Here is a 23,215-nt window from a genome sequence, read left to right as displayed (position 1 = left end):
TATATCAATAAACAGAAATGCAGTATAGTAATATGCTGTAATGTAATCATTCATTTTACAATATTGCAATCAACAAACTTTTAAAAGGTTATTGAAAGGAGCAATGATAGTTTGCAAACTACAGCCAGTAACCCATATGCCCTAGGTATTCCAAAAAATTTAAGATGATTGGCAATTGCTATTGGCTGCTAATAGTTACTGCACTTTGCACATTGGTCTTTGCATTATTTATGGAGTCTGTGTATTTGTTCTAGAGGGGGGTTTCAAAGAACTCTGAATACCCATAAATCTGTTTTGAAAATCAACTATGCTTATGAAAAACTGATCCATGGGCATTGTTTGGAACTCATGCACCATTAAGAATCACTAAGCTGTGTAAGAAGCTAAAAATATGCGGTAATTAAAATGATACACATTTCCTTTTTTGCAATTGCTTTTAGGATTTTGATATTTAGCTAAAGTAACAAGGCTTTGACTAATTAGTGTAAATTGGTATTTCTGCTACTTAGTTCAAACTAGTTTTGTCTTTATACAACACTTAAAATGTTGTTAGATCTCATGTATACCTAAATTCTGTATTATACAGCAGTGCTATTAATTGCTTTTCTCAGGTTAGTAAAAGAAGTGGCACTACATAAATTAAAAATGATGCTACAGTAGGACAAACAACACAGCTATGCAATTATACAAACAATACAGTTTCTAAAATGTTGTATATGCACCATAGATTCTTATAAGAAACTAGCATTAATGCAAGTGCCTAAAGATGGCAGTGTTTACGATGCTGAAATATAAACCAAAGCTAACACTTCAAATACATCCAAAATACATTTTTGAGGTTAGTGTAGGAATCTCGAGATACACAATAATATTAGGCGGTTCTTTCCTTGTAAATGAGTGCATACTTGGATGTGGACCAAATGCACTTTTAAAACTGTCCTTGCAAAAGTCTTCCAATATCACACTATTAGGTTAATACATTTTCTCCTGGCAAACAAGCCCGGCTGATGCATTTACTCCCTAGTGGAGAAAGGCCTCTTTGTTGAGAAGAGTGAGTGCACCTGTCTGGAGATGTCAATACATTATACTAATTAGAAAGAAGCTGTAAGTCACTTTCTACGTTATTCATAGCCTCCGCAGTTGTGTCTTGTGCATCCATAAAGGTAACATTTGCTGGTGATCCATTGCTGATTCAAGCAGCTCATGTTTCAAAACAATCTCATCTATTTTGTAGTTTACTTGAGCTCATTAACCATTCTATATGCATCATGATAAAAAGTTTAACAGTTAAGTGCTTATCTAATCTTAAAGGAGAAATCAGTCATTATAAAATAAATAAGCACCCAGACATCTGATTATAAAGGAAAAGCACTGTCATAGAGTTAATATGTCTATTATATTAGAGTGCGATAAACAGGATGTGTCAAATACTGCAGTTGCCACTTCTAGATTTTTAAATAAAGCAAGAGTCGTGTTGGTAATTTGAAATAATTGCCCCATTCTGGTAACAGCTTCAGTAACCAACATGCATTTTTTACAGTGATCAATTTCCACATATGGATCAGCTAGTTAAAACCTATGTAAGGACTTTGAATATGCTTTAAGAGTCACTGTTTGGGGTCAGCCTTTATATAAGCGATCTCTCTGATAGATCACACAAGGCAACTGAAACAGTGGCAAATAAATAGTTGATTATCACATAAACATAACTAAATTATGCTTGAAACTACATCATAAATAAAGCTGAACACCTCTGATATTGGCAAATATTTCATAATTTATGGGCTAAGTTCACCTTTGTCCACCTTTTTTTTCTCTAAATTCCAGCTCCCCTATGAACAAACATAGCATTAATGTACTTTGCAAAATAAAACAGCTTTCCGTTAATTTTACAAACGATTACCTCACTATCTTAATAGCTGTTTAAACACACTGCTCAATTACTTCTGCCTTACTTCCGGTCAGACTATAGGTCATGACACAGGAGGGCAGGGAGTTGACTAACTGATCTCATTAGCACACACCCTGTATCATCTACCCACAGCTGGTTAACTACTTCCTGTGTCATGACCTAAAGTCTGACCAGGAAGTAAGGGAGAAGTAATCCAACAGTGTGTTCAAACAGCCATGAAGAGAATGAGGTAAGCCTGTGTATAATCAATAGAAAGTTGTTTGATTTTTGCAAAAGAAGTACATTAATGCTACATTGGTACATAGAGGAGCTGGAATTTAGAAAAAGAAAAAGGTGAACCTAGCCTTTAAAGCTTTTAATGCACCAGTTAGGTCACTTTATATTTATGCCCATGTTCCAAAAGTTGAAAAATGAGTGCCATAAGAGATCTTCTTTCCATTATGATTCATGCATATGCAATTCTAAATGTTCATTATGTACATACCTGTGGATGGAATAAGAATCCAGGAGAAGGCCTTAAATACTTTTCTTTTAGAATTTCAAGAGGATCTAATAATTTCCTTTTTTCTACCCTAAAACATAAGACACATTTTAAAAGGTGGGGCTAATATTGGTTTAAACATGTACTTATTTATAAAATAGCATCCAAATATTTCTTCCATAAAAGATAATACATTAAGATTTTTAAGATCTAAAATAAAGTATAGTATGCAGTGTAAATGTCATTTGACAAAGGCCTCTTTGACCATTTCTCTTGATAACATACTGCTGGATCCTCTGATGGGACTTAAAGTGGAACTGTACCCATAACAACTTTATAAAAAATGTTTTTTTTTAGCAAGGAACATACATTCCACATTAATAATTATGTTACCAAAATTAGTGTGTGCTATAACTTGCCTCCAGCATTGTTCCTGTTTCTTCTCGCCGGAGGCTGCCGTTTTGCTGAAGCCCAGAGCCCCTGAACAGCAGTAAATCTTTAGGCTGTTAGCAGATCGGCCTCTACATTTTTGGCACAGTGATGAAAAATAGAGAGCAACTGAGCATGTGCAGAGCAGGGTGAGACAGTGTATTACTGGATTTTAAACAGTATAGGCACTTAATTGTAATGTTTTACATAGCTATACATGCAAAGGGGCCAGCCTGAAGTGATCTAGAAGGACTTAATTTTCTGATTAAAGTTCCACTTTATTTGTAAAAAACAGATTTCTAGCCTTAAAACTATATCTAAACGCTGACAAAATACTTATTCTGCTTTTCAAAAGAATTCATCATAACAAGTTGGATAGTCATCAGTGTAAATTCCTGCCAAGAGTTTTACTGAACGTCAATAAACTTATTGAGGTTGTACAAAGTAATTGTATATTTCCCCCGTTAACTGCCCAACTTTAAAAAAAAACAGGACTACCTTTAGAATGTGACTATTGATGGTTTAGAGTGTATGTAACTCAAATGTATTTGAATCAGTAAACAGATAATTAAAGAAAGTTTATTTTATAGCCTTTTAACTTTTTTTCACAGATTGCCCAACTGTATTCAGTCTCTCTGTTGTAGCAAGAGTAAACTTTATTGAACCACACGTAATATAATTCTGCATTCTATGGGTCCAACTCATCCTGAAGTGAAGGCTGGCATTGCCCTTTCTGCATTTTCTTTTATAAGGATTACTACATTCTTTGCCATAAAAATCACTGGATTGATGTATTCAATTCACATACCATGTAAACAATATAAAATCATTGATATGGTTCAAACATGTTACACCATTTTATAGCTCAGGCAGTAGATGCATTTTTTATGAGACATAGGTCATTGGGACTGCAATTCTTATAAACTAATTTTCATTATCATATGTACTACTGGTATGTAACAGTATTGCTCCTTAGTGTTAACAAGCAAGGGAACGCCTTAGATAAAACAGGCTGTTTTATATATAGAGATTTTTAAAATCTACCTGTAGATAGGATCCATGAAGAAAGGTGCAGGTCTGGCATGTTGCAAACAGTGATCAGAATGTTTTGATTGATCTACGTCACAATCTTTTTTGTCTCCAAATATATGGTTCTTTCGGGATGGCTCTGCTTGTTTTGTTGGCCCAGCTCGACTTCTACTCCCCATACTCAAGTCCAAAGGCTGGTCAGGACTAGAAGAAACCGGGGTTAGTGGCTTTGAGGGTACATTTGGTACCGCCTTTTCCTCTTTACGCTTCACGGTAAGATCAAAAGGGGACTCTGCATTACCCTTTTGAACTTTCTTTATTTCTTTTGGGGATTCTGGTTCCACTTTTAGAGGTGTAGGTCTTACATCTCTCTCTGGAAATGGGTATACTGATTGGGAAAATGCTGGAAAAAAAGGAAGGGGAAACATAGATGGGTAAGGTAAAGATCCACCCTTTTTGTCTGGTAAGCCTACAAGTCCTGTTGATCCAAAATACTTTTCAGCAATAGAGGCGATAGCTTTTATGGAGTCATTCACAGCTCCAGACACAGCAGTCTGTTCCTCCAAACACGGTGAGAAAACAGAATGGCTGTTGTATTCTCTCTTGCTGTTTAATGCAGCAAGATTCTGCAGTGGGCTCATTTTCTCTTTATATATTTTGCCATTTTCTTTGATTTTTTCCTTATCACTTTCAACATCACTTTCAAGATCAGAGCCAGAAGTGGTCTCTAAGTCACTGCCGCTTGGAGTGCTGACATCATCAAGGTCACTGCTCTCTGATTGGTCGCTGGTTTTGTCATGTGGCCTTTGGTCAGCATTATTGTCTCCTAAGTATTCTGTGGATTTGGAATCACACAGAGATGAGTGCTTACTCAGTGCTTTCAAAATGTCCTGTGTTGCTGGTAAGACCTGAGGTCTGTTCATATGGGGACTCTTGTTTACCTGGTCAATACTAGGAAGTCCTTTAACTGGGGAGCTGGCAGGTATTAGAGGGGGCCTATGATATAGACCTGAGGGGAAAAGACCAGGGAAACCAAAAGAGAATCCAGGAGCTGTTGGAAATGTAAGGCCAGCAGTATGCCGGCTAGCACCAAAGTAATCAGCAAGCCCTGCGTTTGCATGGTTCATATTGATCATAGAAGCTTTGTCCAAAGATGAAGCCCCTGGAAGTGAAATCCCTTGACCAAATAACCCTCCAGCCGCAAAGTGATTCTTCCCTTCACAAAATCGTCTGTGCTTATTAAGTGATGATGTCGTGCTGAACATTTGTCCACAGTCTTTGCATTTGATTTGAGTCCTGCAGTCCGCATGCATACGTTTGTGTCGGCAAAGATTTGAAAACTGAGTGTAAGACTTATGGCACACTTCACCTGTTCAAGAAAAAAAAAAAGCAATAACTTAACTGTTATGCACTTTTATTACTAGACACCTGCCTAAGACTCGCCCTGTGACATTTGTATGCATACCCTTAGTCTAAATAACTAAAATACTAAATGTTTGATTTACTAAAGGTGTAGTTCTACTTAGCTTAGAAAATATGGTGAAACTTTGTGCACTTTGAATAGCATTTCTGAATATTGTATGCTATAAAATGAAAATTCATTTTGCAAGTGAATAATCTCTACTTTTCTAATACACCGACCCATCCAAAAGAACCCATCGTTTAGCCACTAGAAACAGAGTACACAATCATGGCAAGAAAATTACTGGGAACAGCCATGTGGTAATATATATAATTAATACCATCTATAAGGCAACAGGTTGTCAAACAGTGTAACTAGCAAACTGGACAGCATATGGGTTGATTCACCAAATGAACAGAGGATGTTCATTTATAAAGATGTGTTTGTTCATTTGGAAGGAGAATTATAGTAAATAAGGTGATCTTTTTTTTCAAATACCCAATCAAACCTAAGGGAAATTAAAAAACAAGATTTTTTTTATAGCACATGACCACAAAGAGAATGATAGTACATAGGTTGATCCTGTGTTCACTTGGAAATCTCAATAATGTGTCAGAGGAATTTAAAAAAAAAATTTTTTTTATAGTATATGATTAATTGGTCGAAGTGAAAACAGATTAATGTTATTTACAAAGATGAACATTTGCTATTCTTTTAGAAAATCAACCCCTCCCCCCCGCATCAAAAGCAAAAAGAGCATCCCATTATACTAGCAGGGAACCCAGATAAAATATGAGTACTACAGAGTGGCAGCAATGTCATATACATACAGTCATGGCCAAAAATATTGGCACTGCTGCGTTTCTGTCAGATAATGCACCTCTTCACCCAGAAAATTATTGCGATACAAATGTTTAGGCATTCTCATGTTTATTTCTTTTGTTTGTATTGGTAAGACAAAAAGGGTGGAGAAACAAAAAGCCAAATCTGACACATTCTACGCAAAACTCCAAAAATGGACTGGACACAATTATTGGCACCTTCTCAAAATTGTAAGAAATAATTGCATTCCAAGTTTGTGGTGCTCCTGTAACTTGTAATGAAACTCACCTGTATCAATTAACAGGTGCTGACAACATAGAAATCACACCGACAACCAGTTAAAATGGTGAAAAATGGACTCAACCTTTCTGTTTTGTATCTCTGTGTGCCACACAGAACATGGAGCAGGGAAAAGAGCAGCAAAGATTTGTCTGAAGATTTGAAAGCAAAAATGGTGGAAAAGCATGGACAAGCTCAAGGTTACAAGTCCATCTCCAGAGATCTAGATCAAGAGGTTTACAGCCCATGGCACTGTAGTAATCTCCCTGGATGTGGATGCAAGAGAAAAATTGATCAAAGAGCCAAAACTTACCTGAGGAAGCCAGAATCCTTTTGGGAGAATGTGCTGTGGACAGACGAAACAAAATTACAGCTTTTTGGTAAAGCCCATCATTCTACTGTTTTCAGAAAAAGAAATGAGGCCTTTAAAGAAAAGAATACAGTCCCTACAGTAAAACATGTTGAAGGTTCACTGATATTTTGGGTTTGCTTTGCTGTTTCTGGCACTGAATGCCTTGACTGTGTGCATGACATTTTGAAATCTGATGACTACCAAAGAATTCTAGGGGGCACTCTAGAGCCCAGTGTCAGAAAGTCGGGTCTCCGTCAGAGGTCATGGGTCTTACAGCAGGAGATCTCAAAACAGCAGTTGGTAAGAAGATCCCTTCCAATCTGAGAGACCCGGAGCAGTTGGCGAAAAAAGAGTAGTCGGAAATTCCAGTAGAGACGTGTAAGAAACTCATCGATGGCGATTTATTTTAGTTTTTTCTTCCAAGGGGTGTGATACCAAATATTAAATTGAGGGTGCCAATAATTTTGTCCAGTACGTTTTTTGAGTTTTGCGTGGAATGTATCACATTTGGCTTCTATTTCTCCACTTTTTTGTGTCATACCAATACCATCAAAAGAAAAAAAACATGAGAATGCCTAAACATTTTTAATTGCAACAATTTTCTGGGCGAAGTGGCCCATTAGGTGATAGAAGTGCAGGGGTGACAATATTTTAGGTCAAATAACACCAGGCTAACCCTAAAGTTTGCCATAGATGGAACAATATTTAGCCAGTTCAATCCATCTATAGGCAGGCTGCTTGTGTTTTTTTTCCATTAAATGACTGCCAACAACTATAGCTTTCAGCATTGATCATTGTATTCTGATGACTGGGAAACCACACGCTGTCAGAATACGATAGTGAAGGGGGAGGGATTCAATCAATTTTCTTTCCTTCAACCTGTGATTGAAGGAAACAAAATTGCATAATGTATGGCCTGACTAAAGCCTTGTACACACTACTACGCCTTTTTCGTTCAATTCAGCGGGCTGAATAAAAAAACCTGACAGTTTAGGAGGTGCCGCTGTACTAACTATGTGATGTTAAAACAGCGAACTCCCCTGCTGTGCTATTGTGTTCTGACATGTTGGACGTCCCCCCCACCAGAACACACCGGTCAGTGCTTCCAGCCAATGGATGCAGATTGGCAGACCTTTTTTGGTCATGCCCCTTCAACAGAAGTCAGGCATACGCCCGGTTTCTGTTGGACTGGCTGCCGTACATGTGGGTCAAATGTTGGCTTGTTTTGAAACGACCGATACCACCTGATATTCGGCCTGTGTGTACTAGGATGTACTTATAGTGCACTATAATATCACAAAGAGACCTCTTGCATTACTTTGATAATACTTTTTCATCTATAAATAGAGATCTAAAGGAAGATAGTTTCATAGTTCATTGTTAGTAAGGTTGAATAAAGACACCAGTCCATCCAGTTCAACCTGAGTGAGTATCTACAATTGTTCCTATCCCTGTACATTGCACACTCATGTCGGTCCCTGACCTCAAGGAGCCCACAATCCAAGGTCCCCATTCATATACTAGGGCCAATTTTGGACAGAAGCCAATTAACCTACCTGCATGTCTTTGGATTGTGGGAGGAAACCGGAGTACGCGGAGGAAACCCACGCAGGCACAGGGAGAACATGCAAACTCCAGGCAGGTGGTGTTGTGGTTGGGATTTGAACCAGCAACCCTTCTTACTGCTAGGTGAGAGTGCTAACCACTACACCACTGTGCTGCAAGATGTTCTTGCTTTCCATAGTAAATACATTTCCAAATGATTTACTAGTTCATATTACAAATGAAAAGATTAAACTGATTGGTGTTATGGGGAAAAGTCAGTTTCCCTTACAATGTAATGAGCATATACTGTGCATACAGTTTTAACTCTTCTTGTAAATCTCACTACAGCCCATTGTAATGTATTGCATTGTGTACTCTTTCTTACTGTATTTCAATATTTATATTTTTCATGAGCTATCTTGAGGTAGCCATATTTAAAGAAATATGTTTAAAAATGACCAATAAGCACTTTTAACAGTATAGTTTAATTGTGACTATTCCCAGAAATCAACTACAGTGGTGGGTGTCATTTACAGGGAGGATTGCTTGTACCTGCAGAGGATGTATTACAGATCACAATGTTCTCATCATTCACACATCAAAGACACAGAACTATAAACAGTGAGCATTCCGAGCCATTTGTAAGAGTCCTTTTGCAGGGTTAGAGACAGGCTGCCCAAACTGACAATAGCTCTATTTTAAGCATGTGAAGGAAACCAAATTGAATGTATCTCATCCTGCATTGCTGGTTCCCATGAACTGTAATCACGTCCCTGACTTCCACTCACACCAGGGCTAACCTTCCAGCACTTGGAAAACCCTTGTCCTTGACAATCCAGAGCACTTGCTGTCATCTTTCAAATATTTACCCTGGCATCACCTCATATTATAAATAGAGCATCACAATAAGAATACAAAGAATTACAGACGCATCTGCACTTTAAATTTACGTTTACTCAAAATCTGTCTGTAAATTCTTGAAATCATAAATAAATGAGCAATTGTCATTTGTGCTCATCTCTGCTTTTAAAGTGTTACTAAACCCACAACAGTAAAATCAGTCTGTATATGCAGTAAAGCATGCTTGTTATACTCACCGTGGAACCTAAGGAGTTAACCCTCTACATTGTGTATAAAGGCTGTTTGATCCTGTGTGCACAGATCCTCCTCATCTTGCACTGTCTCCAAAACATGTGCAGATAAGACAGAGTGAATGGAGTCAGGCTGCACATGCTCAGTTTAGTGTGTATTGCTAGAGAGTTATTTTTTGGTTGGGAGAGTGCATGTGATCAGCACAGGACCAATCAGCACTGTCCAGCCAGAGGATCAGGGGACCTGCATACTGATAGGACAGCTCAGTGCAGTATGAAAACCTCTCCTGAAAAGAGGGGATTGGGTTAGCGCTAAGGGGAGCGATGGAGGCAAGTGTCAAATGGGGGTATGAGTATAATGGGGTGGTGCATACACCACATCAGCAGTTATATGGGAGAATATTGATAGCAAATGGGCAGTCCAGCCTTAAAAAAGTCCATGTATTTGTTAGTCAGGCAGCCAGCTAGCAGAGAAGAAGTAGCTCTGTGGAGACAAGATTAAGAAACAGGCACTGCATTTTTCCTAATTTTGACAACTCCTTCTACAAGCTTTAACCACTTCCGGACTGCCACATGACGATATACGTCCTAACTTTGAAGTATAATATCATTGTTATGGCAGCAACTAGGTCCATTTCCAATAATAGTGGTCTCTGCTGCAGATTTTCCCGCAAGATCACTTTTATCGGTGGCCGCTCTCCAGTGCTCTACATCGCTTACCGAAGCCGTCGGCAGCAGCGGATGCGATCGGATCTTCTCCCTTCCTGAGTATGGAGATTAGTGAGGGGAAGATGGCCCCCACCCATCTCCATAGCATTGCTGGGCAGAAGTGACATCAAAACATCACTTCCACCCATAGCTCTTAAAGGGCCATTTTTTTTAACATTTTTAAATAACAACTTTTTTTTATTGCATGTTAGCGTAAATATGAGATCTGAGGTCTTTTTTAACCCCAGATCTCATATTTAAGAGGTCCTGTCATGCTTTTTTTCTATTACAAGGGATGTTTACAGTCCTTGTAATATGAATAAAAGTGACACTTTTTCTTTTTTTAAAGAACAGTATAAAAATTAAAAATAAAAGGTAAAATAAATAAGATTTTTTTTTTTTTTAATGTGTCCCGTCCCACCAAGCTCGCGTGCAGAAGTGAACGCATACGTGAGTAGCGCCCGCATATGGAAACGGTGTTCAAACCACAGATGTGAGGTATCGCCGCGATCGAGTGAGAGCAATAATTCTAGCCCCAGACCTTCTCTGTAACTCAAAACATCAACTCAAAACAACCTGTAACATTTTTAAACATCACCTATGGAGATTTTTAAGTGTAAAAGTTTGTCGCCATTCCACAAGTGGGCGCAATTTTGAAGCATGACAAGTTGGGTATCAATTTACTCGGCATAACATTATCTTTCACAATATAAAAAGAATGTGCTAACTTTACTGTTGTCTTATTTTTTAATTTAAAAAATATATATTTTTTCAAAAAAAGTGTGCTTGTGAGACCGCTGCGCAAATACGGTGTGACAGAAAGTATTGCAACAACCGCCATTTTATTCTCTAGGGTGTTAGAAAATAAATTTATAAAGTTTGGGGGTTCTAAGTAATTTTCTAGCAAAAAATAATGTTTTAAACAACAAATCTCAAAAAGAGGCTCGGTCCTTAAGTGGTAAACCAGACATTGATAGAAGTCATAAGACTGCTCTATACTGCTGTTAAGAAAAGGTATTTAGCAGTTTATATTTACTAAAACTATTGCATTTCCATGTTCTGTGTACTGTGGGAGACCAGATACAGTGAATACAGGGTCCTAGGTTTAGTAACATTTTAAGAACTAGCAGACTGGCTGAATCAATAGAATTTGGGTTCATCCTAGTTCACCAGAGTAAATTATTGTTCATGATGTTAGGGATTAACCCATTAATGCCTCTTGTTCCAATATTGGAACAGTAGTGATGTGGGAGTTATTTATATTCTACTGCTCTAGGTAACATATGAATTGTATGCGCAAAAATTAAAAAAAAAATTCAACCTTAGGTATAAATGGTTTAAAACCATATTTTTCTTTTCACATAGAGTGTATTTTACATTTATACTCATACTCAGTCCCAGTATAGGGGAGAAATGTTGGAAAGGCATTTATTGGACCCACCTTCATTTTAAAATGATCACTTCTTAGAAGTCTAGTTTGTTCATTGACTAATGAGACAATACAAGAAAAAGCCTTAATGGTTACTTGCTAATGACGGAACAGTAAAAATGCTATTATACTAATTAAGAAGATTAAATCCACAGAGAGTGAAGGGACAGGCAATGTATTATATTCCTCTGTGGTGATTGGCCTCACACATCGCACAAGAAGGGATTCTGCATTAATGTGGCCTTTGAGCAATTTTGGAAAACAGAACAAGTCTCTGTGAAATTACCCTGTACATATTATTTGGCTTTAAGTAAACCAGATGGGCTAATAGTTTCCATACAGTACACTTAACCAACAATAGACACTCTTCTTCTGTCCCGCCACCTCCAGTACTGATGTTCACATGGAAGAACGTACATGATCACATCCTTTACTATCTTTCATCACTTTGCAACAACCACTACAACTTAGACAAATCCAATGCCCCCGTGAGCATTATCCTATCAACATCTAGCGTGCTCAATTTGTCATTTATGGGGAAGACTGGAATAAGATAGCAGTCAAAATTGCATATTTTCTGCTTATTAAACACATTAAGCAGTCTGCTGAATATTCCAGACCAATTATAGCATGTGGTTTCTATTTGGAGGACCTGAACAGTTTGCAAAGGCAGTGAGTAATTACCTTTGTTTCGGTGAGCCTTTGCTCATGTTTGAACAGAATAGTGTAATAAGAGACAGTTGCCATAAACAGACTAGTGTGCTGTACACTGTGTGTGGCCCTTGGATGGAAACAGATAGCACCTTAGCATGTAAAACACTTTCACTGCACAACTTTGAAACATTCCAAATTATGTAATCACAGGAAGAAAGGATGGAATTACTGGGATGTTTGGAACATCCCAGAATATGTAACGTGAACAATTTGAAGCACAGGAGTGCTTTATTAAGTATACAGCATGCACGATTCATCCAGTATATCTTGAGGCCACTTCTTGGACATGGAGTCATCCAAGAAACCTCTACAGGGGAATGGTGATTATAACAACCATCAATGTTGCAGTCTTCAATCATTTTAGGCATGGTGTTGAAAGACTTAAAGAAGAAGTCTATTAGGTGGCTGTTAACCCTTACATGTGCCCAGTGAAGTGACTAGCCTCAGGTGATACTCAGAGATGAAACAAAGTCTTCTTCACAATTTGTACCTGTTGATCTGCAGCCATTTCCAGAATGTAAACAGCTGCACAGCCCAGTGAGGAGTGCTGAGTTTAATCTGAGACCTGAGTGGAAGGAAGGGACACACACACCCTGTGTGCTGAAGCTCCCCTCCATTGCCCCCTCAATCTCTTGTCAACAAGGCCTGTCAATGTGATTCATGTACACAGCAGAGGAACCAGACTGCGGACAGAAATTATTCTCAGTGCTTTGGATTGAGATACATACACACTATACAATGATGTACTTTGTTAATTTTTCATGCCAGAGGTGAAAAATAAGAGACAAAATTTCATAAATGTGGCTCAAGGCTGGGTACCTTGCTGTCATAAATACCTTGGCCATGAACTTAATGACAGTTGCTAACACTGCTTCCTTTGCTACAGCAAAATTGTGTAAGTAACCTTCCATCCTGTGCCTCCATTCTATGGTAGCAATGCTACATGTCTCTGTGGACAGCAATAAGCACAAATATGGAATAAACCAGATGTCTGTGATAGTGTAACTTGGGCTGTAGCTCATAGCTGCTGTGGAACTTCTTCCTTTTTGTTGCTGCTTCATCCTTCTGTAGTGTGGACAGGGTTAAACTGAATATTCATTAGTCCAGAAGTGCAGCAGTCATCTTTAAAGAGACCACTTTGCAATGCTCTTCTATGGAGTGTCTCCAATGCAGGAGGCAGCCATCTTAGCTGGGTCTGGAAGAAGGTGGTTGCAACAGAGCAAGGAGAAATTTGACTGGACTGTTGGAAAAAGGGAGCTTTGTTGTGCCATCAGCCTGCAGAATGCAGAGAGAAAGCCAATCTTGGGACCATGTGCTGCTGCACACCATTTCCTTTGCTGAGCAGCTCTGAGAGGACACCCCAAGGTTGCAGTGAAAGGGGAACAGTGGTGTACGACAAGAGTTTGCTGTAGCTATCTGATGCTGTGCTGCCCAGCAGAAAAGGGCTGATCAGAGACTGCTGCTGCCTTCATACTATGTGCAGTGCTACATGTGAGGGGACCTGGGTTCCGAGAGTCTTAATTGGGATCAATATTTTACTGTGACCATCAGCAGACCCCTGACCATCAAGAGAGGACCATTGGCTACTACTGCTGGGTGCTAGCCTACAAGAGAGGACCCTTTAGCAAATCTGCTTAGATATGCCTGGAGTTCAGGGAGTGCCTACTGTGCTGAGAGGATTCCAAATCCAGTGCCCCTTTGAATTACAAAAACTGTACTGGAGAGCAAGCCTACAACTTGTAAGGAAGGAAAAGAGGGATTGTCTCAGAAAGACTGAAAGAGAAAGATCATCAGCAACTTCTATTTCTGTCTGACTTGAACTGTACTTTTAGTGAATCAAAGCACGTTTCTGGAGACCCAGAAGAGTATGCCCTGACACTGGTAAGAGACTAACATCATACAAGTTAATCTGTGGTCTGCTGGGAACTGTTGTGCTTTCTTCAAGGGCCCAAACTTTGCCGACCAACATTTTTTTATCAACATTCAGTGACCAGTGTGACAAAATGGGGACTGTAATAGCAAGTTCGGATTATCTTTATATACTGTTGCTAGATGCAGTTCGGTTCTGTTAAATGCTGTAATTCAGAATACTGCACTTGCTAATCCTCTCTTCTTTTAGGCTATGTTTGGCCTAATAAATTCTTTAAAATACCCTAAGGTGCGTCGGTAAGTGCTGGGTGAACGAGGTGTGTCATCTTCAGGTATGTGGAGAAATCACAAAACAATTCAGCGGCTCTCTGGGGGGGGGGGGGGGTATCATTAAACTAGCAAAGCCTGGCCACACTCGCAAGACTACTTAGTGCTTTGAGTAGTTTAACTGAATAAGGCTATACATTGCATTGTTAGATAAAGCTGAGTAAACCAGCACATCTAAACCCAAATTGGTAATGAATCAAGGGCTATCTACGTTGACTGGATGGTCATGAATCATAGATTTGCTGCACTGAAGAAATTCATTAGCTTTCACCTCACTACAGCTGCTCCTCTAGACTGTAGTACCTCCTTGTTAGGTATATTTAATCTCAGTTGTTGGGGAATCCTACCCTACAAATCCATGCACACTGTACAACACATTATAAGCTAGATCCATATTTTAACCCACTCATAGACCTGACTTCTGTGAGTTAGAGTCTGGCACCTGCACTGCACTCACTTAGAGAATTAGGTAGGTCTTAAATGGATCCCTTTTCTAGTTTACCATACAACCAGCAGATTTCACATATCTGTCCAGCAAAGACAGAGCAAAACAGTTATATTAACAATTCATTAAAATAGAACAATATTTCTTATTTGTACATTTTCCAATTGTAAGAAGTCCTTTGTTATTTGTGTGTGCTCCTCTAATATCTCAGTGTATGTGTACAGGCTATAAAAGTCTATACAGTACAGGAAACAGTTTTTTGATAAGATTCAATAACAACCCAATGACCAAGGATGACAATTAAAGCTTTTTGCATAGCAAAATGACAGTTTGAAAAAAAATAGTGAATGTCTGCAGAATTCTTTACCAGCATGCTGCAAAATAATTGTTTGCAGAGGTCATTTTAATTTATTATAAGTGCATATCATTGTCTGATGATTAAGTGTACAGAAACCAATAGGCAGTCTAAAAGGAATATGCTAGTGTTGAAAACACAAATGATTTATAACTTTTGCTAAATACCTTCAATAATTTGATACAAAATGATATTATAATATGCTATTGTTAATTCACTTACAGGTCATTTGTTCAATTCCAATAAATCAAATCCTGAAAGCTCACAAATAATTGGCCTGGCTATGGCTAGCATTCTTTGCATAGCTGCAAACTGGTTAAATTTAAAAAAAGTCTTCTAAATTAAGTTAATTTCTGTCAGCTGTTTGAATGTGTTATTATATTCTTCACTGTATTGGCCGTTCTTTACGATCAGCACAATGACTATCTCAGGTATACAATGAACAGGCTTCTGTTGAGTCCTGAGGGCTGTTCCTACAGGATGTTCCCATCCTTTGCTTCCTATTTGTTAATGTCTTGTGGAAAAAATAAAAACAACAACAAACTTTAAAGGAAAAAACAATACAAAGAATGTTACTTACATACAAAGGGCTTTACACTACTGTGGATGTGCTTGTGTTGCTTAAGACCTGATGAAGTTGCAAACGTTTTACCACACTCTGAACAGGCATGAGCCCGAGCACCAACATGCTGGGACCGTATGTGCCTTTGGAGGTTGCTGGGATCCGTGAAAACCTGCTAGGAAATGAGTGCACATTAGTCAGGTCTTCTGTAAAAAAAAGAATAATGATGTCTCATCTTTACAATAGTAATTTATTTTAAAGCAGAACTGTAAGCACAAAAACTTTCATTTAGATATTGCCACAAAATATAAATATACTTTGCATGCATCAAATGCCTTCCAAAAATCAGTTATCACATTGCAAAAGTAGCAGTGACATCATCACTGTGCTGCACATAACTTGTACAGAAAGCAGAGCTCTGGGAGGGACCCAGCAGGCCCCACCTATTACAGGCTGCCTGTAGAAATCTACAGAAAGGGGTGGATACAAGGCCAGTCGCCTTTCACAAGGAGAGAGGGCAGCAGTAACTGGTCTTTATTATAGGAAGCTCCTGCACAGAGGCAACATTTCATACTGGATTACTGCACAAATCTAGAAGAAAATACCCAGAGCACAACAAGATTCAAATAAGAATATGCATGGCTCTTTTATTCAAATAATATTTTGCTTATCTCAGTCTATCATGGATGATGCTGCCAGACTTATCTTATTTACTGACATTCTTTGCCATGCACTTCCCTGGCTTCCATTTGTCCAACAAAAAAAATTCAAAACGCTAACAACATACAAAGCCAACCACAACTCTGTCCTTCCAATTATCACTCAAATTGTCCTCTTCTCTCCTCCCAAAATCTTGTGCTATCTAGGCCATTCATTACCTCCTCCTATGGTTCCCTCCAGGACTTCTCCAAGACCTCTGGGATTCCACCCCCCTCTTATCTCTTCAGAGAAGCCTATCTCTCCTATACCTAAAAACTGAACTTTCTCCATCAGCTAGTCACTCACAGCTATTACCTTTTACAGTAAGTCGCTTGCCCCTTCCTTTTAGTTTGTAAGCTCTTACAAGCAAGGCCCTCTTAACCCCTTTTGTATTGAATAGTATTGTAGCTATACTGTACCCCTTTATTTTGGAAAGTACTAAAAATAAATGTTGGCACTATATAAATCCCCAGTTTATAATAATATTAACAATTAACAATCCTGGAGTTCAGCTCTAATAACTGTAGAATTCTGAATAACAAACCAATGCATCTGGTGGTTATTTATGTTTCTTATAATACCAATATAATCACATGGAAATTTAATGAATGTGCACTCTGTAATGTACCAGTAGGCCTATGGTTCAACATTTAGAAGTAGACACAAATTTGCAACAAAATAACAATGCTCGGCTTGAGACCCACATATTTCCAGGCTCATGCAATCAGCATTGTCATGTGTTATGAAAAAAGGGGCCAGACAGCGCACTCTGATGTACAACTTTATTGATCGGAATGCCTACTCAAATCCTGCCTAACTCCTCCCTCTGATGCACTGATGCATTTAGCCGTATACAGAGCTTACTTGTATAGTCTTTCTATTATTGCATGAAAATAGACATATCGATATTCTATGATCTGGGGGGGGGGGGGGTTAAAAATAATTTGGAAGTTATTCATAAAACTATGCAGCCAGCCTCGGCTCATACAATGAAATGACCAAACACAAATTCACATTACCTTGGAGCAGTTCTCACATTCATAGTGCTTTCCAGTATCATGTGACATTTGATGGCGAATCAAGTTAGACTTCCAGTTAAAGGCTTTGGGGCACTGGTCACATTTATACTCCCTCTCTTCTGTGTGGGACAGTAAGTGCTTGTCCAGGCTAGGGACAAAAAATAAAGGCATGATATATGAAACTGAACAACTTTATTGCTAAGACTGTATGAACATGTGAACAAGGTTGGTTCTGTGAGTGAGTTATGATGAAGTAAAATGATCAGGCATTCTTTAATAAATAGGTATCTGTTCTGTATCCTATAAGCAGGCCCATCGGGGGTGTCTGGGGAGTGTGGTTTGTTGAGTGTAGACAGTATGTACTGTATGTATGAAATATGGAATAAAGCAATAAATGGATTTTTATGATGGAATGCTCTTATTCAGTATATAATCTCACATTGGAGCAGATATGGCTCATAAGGGTCAGCACCCTAATAGCCATGAATGACAGGAAGGAATTCTGCTCCATAAATGATGTCAATGGAAGGAATTGTGCCCCATCGTTGGTGTCAGTTGAAGGAATTCTGTTCCATCATTGGTCTCAGTGGGAAGAATTGTGCCCTTTTGATGGTGTCAGTGGGAGGAATAGTGCCCCATTGTTGGTGTCAGAGACAGGAATTATGCCCCATTGTTTGTGTCATTGGAATAGTGCCCCAGGGGTGGATGAAGGCAAACAAAGGGCTGCATCCTTCCCTCTGGATGCAGTTTGGAGACCACTGTTATACATTGTGGCTATGTTTTGACTGTACCTGACCATGAGACAGCCATTCAAATGTATTATATAAGCAGGCTTTGCTGCTGATTCCCTTGTCTTACTGATAAGGTCTGCCTAACTGAAAGAACAGAAACTCTGTAGTTTCTAAAAGTGTGCATAGCCTGAGACTAGTCTGCCAGCTCCTGATGGCAAGAAAGAGGTACTATTTTATTCAAAGGCATATTGTGATTTAATATTGCTTTTATGTGTCCTATACATTTATATAACGTATGATTTTGGGAAACATTTTCTTCAATTAAGGCTGGGTTCACACTAGTGTGAATTGGATGTGGATTTCTCAGCATCCAATTCGTGTGACAGGAGATTGTAATCGGCTCGCTATGGAGCTAGTTCACATATCTTCGTAGTGGCTGCAACGCTAATTGCGCAGGAGTCCTATGCGTCTTTTGCTCCATTTCAGGGCCGAATTCAGGAAAAAATGTGGCTCTGATTCGTCCTTGAAATGGAGAACAGGGACTCACCGGACCCCTGCTGTGAGCCCCATCTGACAGCAGTGTGAACCCAGCCTTATACACAACAAAGGGCTTAAAATTACCTTAAGTAGCTATACAAAGTGATGATCTAAAAAACGTGGACAGAAAAAAGAACCACAGAACTACATTCATACTATTCTGTGGTATGAAGCTGCCCCTCACAATGGCAATATGATTCATTGCTGAAATTCCCTAAAGAATGACAGCAAAGACATCTGTTTCTAGGTTTGGATAGATTGGAGAAGTATTACAACTTCTGTCAGGTTTTTATTACTGTGTCTCATTGGTGAGATTTTGTCTCATTTCAGGTGCTAGAAAACAGCTAGATCGCCCTTCAATTTCAGTGGTGGATACACCTGGTGGATACGCCTTACCTATTATGTTCAAAATAAAACAAAAATATATTTTGGGTGAGGTTCTACTTTAATGGTATGCCAGAATGGATCAGGTAATTTCCCAATACAATCCAGTTTGCTGGAAATTCTTATGTCAACCAATCTTTGGAATTTTAATTGTATATACAGCCCAAACCACCTTTTTATTTTTAGTTTTGGATAAATTATGGATTAGTTAAACCCCTAACAGTTTGTTTTTTGCTGTCTGTGTACCACTGGGGAAATTTCCATTCTCTTCCTGTTCCAAAGCAGCAACAGGTAGTTAGAGGAAATTTACCAAATTAAGGACAATTCCCCTCTTATACAGTTGCCCCATAACAGGTTTGTTTGTTAGAAAATTGCAATGACAATATTTGCCAGCACCCCACAGATCATCAAGTTGAGTCCAAACTGTTTTTATTGAAGCATGATCACATCACAATAAAGACAGTTCTACGTTTCGGAGTCATGCAGGACCTCTTTGTCATCACATGCCCGACGAAGGGGTCCTACGTGACTCCGAAACCTTGCACTGTCTTTATATTGATGTGATCATACTTCAATAAAAAACATTTGGACTCAACTTGATGATTCGTGGTGTGCTGGCAATTATCGTAATTGTGTCTTTCTGATCTAGTCTCCAGCTGGTGGTTGATACAGCACCCCAAACTCTAGAACTTTCTCCAGGAACGTGTGCAATGGAAATATGGAGTATTACTTCTTGGAAAATTACCACTTAAAGTGGTACTAAACTTCCAAAAGTTCTCACCTCCACCTTCCAATGATACCAGGGTTACATCGCCAGGCGCTGTCATCTTCTCGCAGGCTACTTCCAGGCTTCTTGATTGCCCAAAGGAGGATGGCATCATCCCACACAGCCAGAGTGTGCACATGCACAGCTCAGTGTACATTCATTAGAAGACTTCAGGCAGGCAGGTAAATGTGTGTTATTGCAAAAGAGACAAAGCGTGTATCTTCTGCAATAAAGACCTTTAAGGCTTTAAGGCTCCTTTCACATGGGGCAGACTCTGTTCTGATCAGCAGGGCACCTGTATGATGCCCACTGATCATAGCAAAGCGGGGCGGATGACACATGTCTGCTTTGCATAAACTGCTCTGCTTTGTGGGCAGTAGGGTTTGCCAACTTTCAGTAAATTTACAAACAGTAAAATCCATAATTTTTGTATCTGTGCGTGAATGTCCATTACCACAGATTGCATGTCCATAACGGACATTCATGGACAGATGCCAAAATTACGTATCTTAAAAACTGTTTGTAAATTTACTATAAGTTGCCAATTCTGATGGGCGGCCAGGTGAAAATGAATGCTTTTCATCACATGCCTGATGAAGGGGTCCTGCTTGGCTCTGAAACATTGCACTTGTTCTTTTGTGATGTGATCTCTCTGCAATAAAAGCTTTGGACGGCATTTGAAGATCCATGGTGTGCTAGAGAGTATGTGCATTGATCTGTGTAATCCAATGTCCAACTGGTAGTCGCTACAGCACCCTCTACAGATCAGATTAATGATCCAGGAATGTGTGCGACCGGAATATAGACAAAGCAGGAGAAAATTAACTCTGCTGTCTGTTTACACCCAGCTACTGTTGATCAACTCTGCCAAAATGGTTGAGATTGCAGTCTTCCACACCCAATTGGACCCAGAGATAGGCAGGTATAAAAAAAACACAAGTCCATTTAGACCCACCTGTCCATAAAGGGGAATGGACCTTCCAATCAGGTCCACCTGAAAAGCTGATAGGCAGACCTGATCAGAATGCCCGTGTGAAAGTTGCCTAACTCTTGTACTGGGGACAACTCTAAAATTTTGCTTTTCTCCTTACTTCCTCTTTCTTAACAACAATGGTCAGCAGAAAATAGAGGGGGGATCTCCCAATGCCGACACAAAGAACAAATAAAAACTTGACAAAGGGTCATACCTTTCCTCACCTCCTTTTAATGAATATATTATCATTTATTCTCTTCCAGAGTATCCCAGTTTAAGAAAATTATGATTTAATAATACGTATATAAAATGATATCTGACCTTTGCATATCTGGAAAGACTTGATCACATTCTTTACACTCATGGGAGTGCTGGATCTCAATGAGGTCATTGTCTTCATTTAGATTCTGCTGAAAATTATCCTCCACCAGAGAAAATGCAGAGTGAGACGTATTACAGGGAAACTTTTGGTGGTCGTTCAGCTCAGCAATGGACTCAAACAGCTGATCACACTCTTCACAACGATACTGATACTCCTCTGTATGACAAAGTAAATCATCACTGCAAAGTCACAGAAATCTTACAGTTTTACATGTAGAGCCCATAGCAGCCCAAAAAGGTTCAAAAGAACTTTCCTTATAACAAAACACACAATACATTAATAAAATGACAAATCAAAGAAGTGAAATAGATGATATTTCTGTTCTCCAAATATAATCCATACACACCCATTACTTAATGGTCCTGTAATCTATGTTTTCATGAAATTGTTTCTGTGTTTTAGAACAAACAGTGCACTGCTTTATGCACACTACACATCCTATAGTCCATATTCCCTACATACAGTGGGGCCATGGAGAGCAAAGGTAGCCACCCTCTAACAGGAAGCCAGATCACAGTAGCAAAGGAAAAAAATGAATTTCAAAATTTGGAGAAGGCTGAGAAGCACCAGAAGGTACCATTTTGGGTTAAGAATACATACTTAAATAGAAGTTTTCTTTTTAGACCAGTGTCACTTTAAGCACCTAGGACCTTTTTTGATAAGACAATGCAGAGAACTATAGTGTGCCGTAACCCACAGAAACCAATTATAGTTCACGTTTGGTGTATTATGTCATTAGACTGATAAGGATAATCAGTGATTAGTTGCTGTGGGTAACTGTTTACCACTGCTCTTTGTACCAAGCCACTAAATTTAATCTTTTGTGTCTGACTTAATGGATGACTTTCTTCCTCCGGGTCACACCATGTGGGCACTAAACAATGGAGGATGGAGTGGCGCTTACCATGAATGTCAGGAGCCATTGTTGCATGAGTATAATCTTCGCTCTTCATAAACAATAAGAGCTCCTCGCCTGGCTCAATGTCAGCTACAACTCTGTAGAATAACTGTAAAAACAGATTGTTTAATCAGTGCCAGCGCAGAAAATTATCACATATACCAATCTGTATAAAGCAATAGGTTTTAGATGATGAATCAATTATGGTGCAATTCTGAATCAGTCTGGCTGTTTATAACATACCTATGATGAAAAATCAATCGATCTTAAAATGTGAACATTGAAGTCAAACTTCAGGCAGCATATAACATATCATTAATACAGTTATGTATTATTTACATAATCATGAAATGTATTTTTAAAATTAAACTTGTGCAAAATGCAACTAAGTATTTAAAACAGTCTTGACGATATTATAATTCTTACAGTAGAACTAAAAGGGCCCAATTAAACTTTTGGTTGGGGGTGATAAAAATGTGGTTAAACAATGTTTTTACTGCTCCCCTCCCTCCTCAAACCCAACTGTCCCCCCCCCCATTCCTTAAGCTGCAAAGATAGCAGGTGGGGTGTACACATGTTGTGATGCTTTGCTTTGAGGCCACAGCAAAATTATCCCCCCCCCCCCCCATCACTTTCAGCAGCCAGTACTGTCTCTGCTAGTGAATAGACAATGTGTCCTCAGATGCTTCTGAAAAGTGACCCAGACCATAGATCAATTTTCAGAGACATGGCAGTGACAGCCACTAGTGCAATTGTAGCTAAACTAAGTAGGATGTTTAGGATGGGGGGGGGGGGGGGGGGGTGGTTAAAGTACAAGGGATTAGTTAGGTTCAGCTGCAGTGAACATGTGCTGCTAAATAAAATTCTGGCAGAAGGAGAGAGCAGAGTGATCAAAGTTCATCAGTCTGCTCCTTCTTCATTGTGCAATCACAAGCTGGGGACAAGGAGGTGACCTAGCAGTGTTAGGCCCTATCACACATGCCGACCGTTCATTTCATAATTTCAGTCAAAACGGATGACATATTCATCAGTTTTTCATCAGTGATCATTAAGTTTTCATCTGTTTTTCATCAGT

At 39.0% G+C, this 23,215-nt stretch overlaps 1 protein-coding gene across 9 annotated transcripts in view; it reads right to left on the bottom strand.

Annotated features, from left to right (window-relative positions):
* Positions 1-23,215, bottom strand: part of MECOM (MDS1 and EVI1 complex locus) — a 740,867-nt gene that overhangs the window by 23,839 nt on the left and 693,813 nt on the right. For 4 of the 9 annotated variants that reach the window (XM_077488014.1, XM_077488023.1, XM_077488021.1 and 1 more), the window contains 8 exons: positions 22,147-22,249; positions 21,182-21,398; positions 17,470-17,617; positions 15,770-15,926; positions 6,668-6,700; positions 3,867-5,220; positions 2,813-2,914; positions 2,397-2,484 (listed from right to left, as the gene is read on the bottom strand). In XM_077488014.1, the coding sequence (XP_077344140.1) occupies positions 2,397-2,484; positions 2,813-2,914; positions 3,867-5,220; positions 6,668-6,700; positions 15,770-15,926; positions 17,470-17,617; positions 21,182-21,398; positions 22,147-22,249 (2,202 nt within the window). The remainder of the gene's footprint in view (positions 1-2,396; positions 2,485-2,812; positions 2,915-3,866; positions 5,221-6,667; positions 6,701-15,769; positions 15,927-17,469; positions 17,618-21,181; positions 21,399-22,146; positions 22,250-23,215) is intronic. The other 5 variants (XM_077488015.1, XM_077488017.1, XM_077488016.1 and 2 more) reach the window with 5 other exon arrangements.

Source organism: Lithobates pipiens, unplaced genomic scaffold, assembly GCF_037356315.1.
Source record: "Lithobates pipiens isolate NorthernLeopardFrog02 unplaced genomic scaffold, aLitPip1_a1.2 Scaffold_18, whole genome shotgun sequence".
NCBI lineage: Eukaryota > Metazoa > Chordata > Amphibia > Anura > Ranidae > Lithobates > Lithobates pipiens.
The sequence above is the reverse complement of the archived record's forward strand: the minus strand, read 5'-3'. Positions and strand labels throughout refer to the sequence as shown.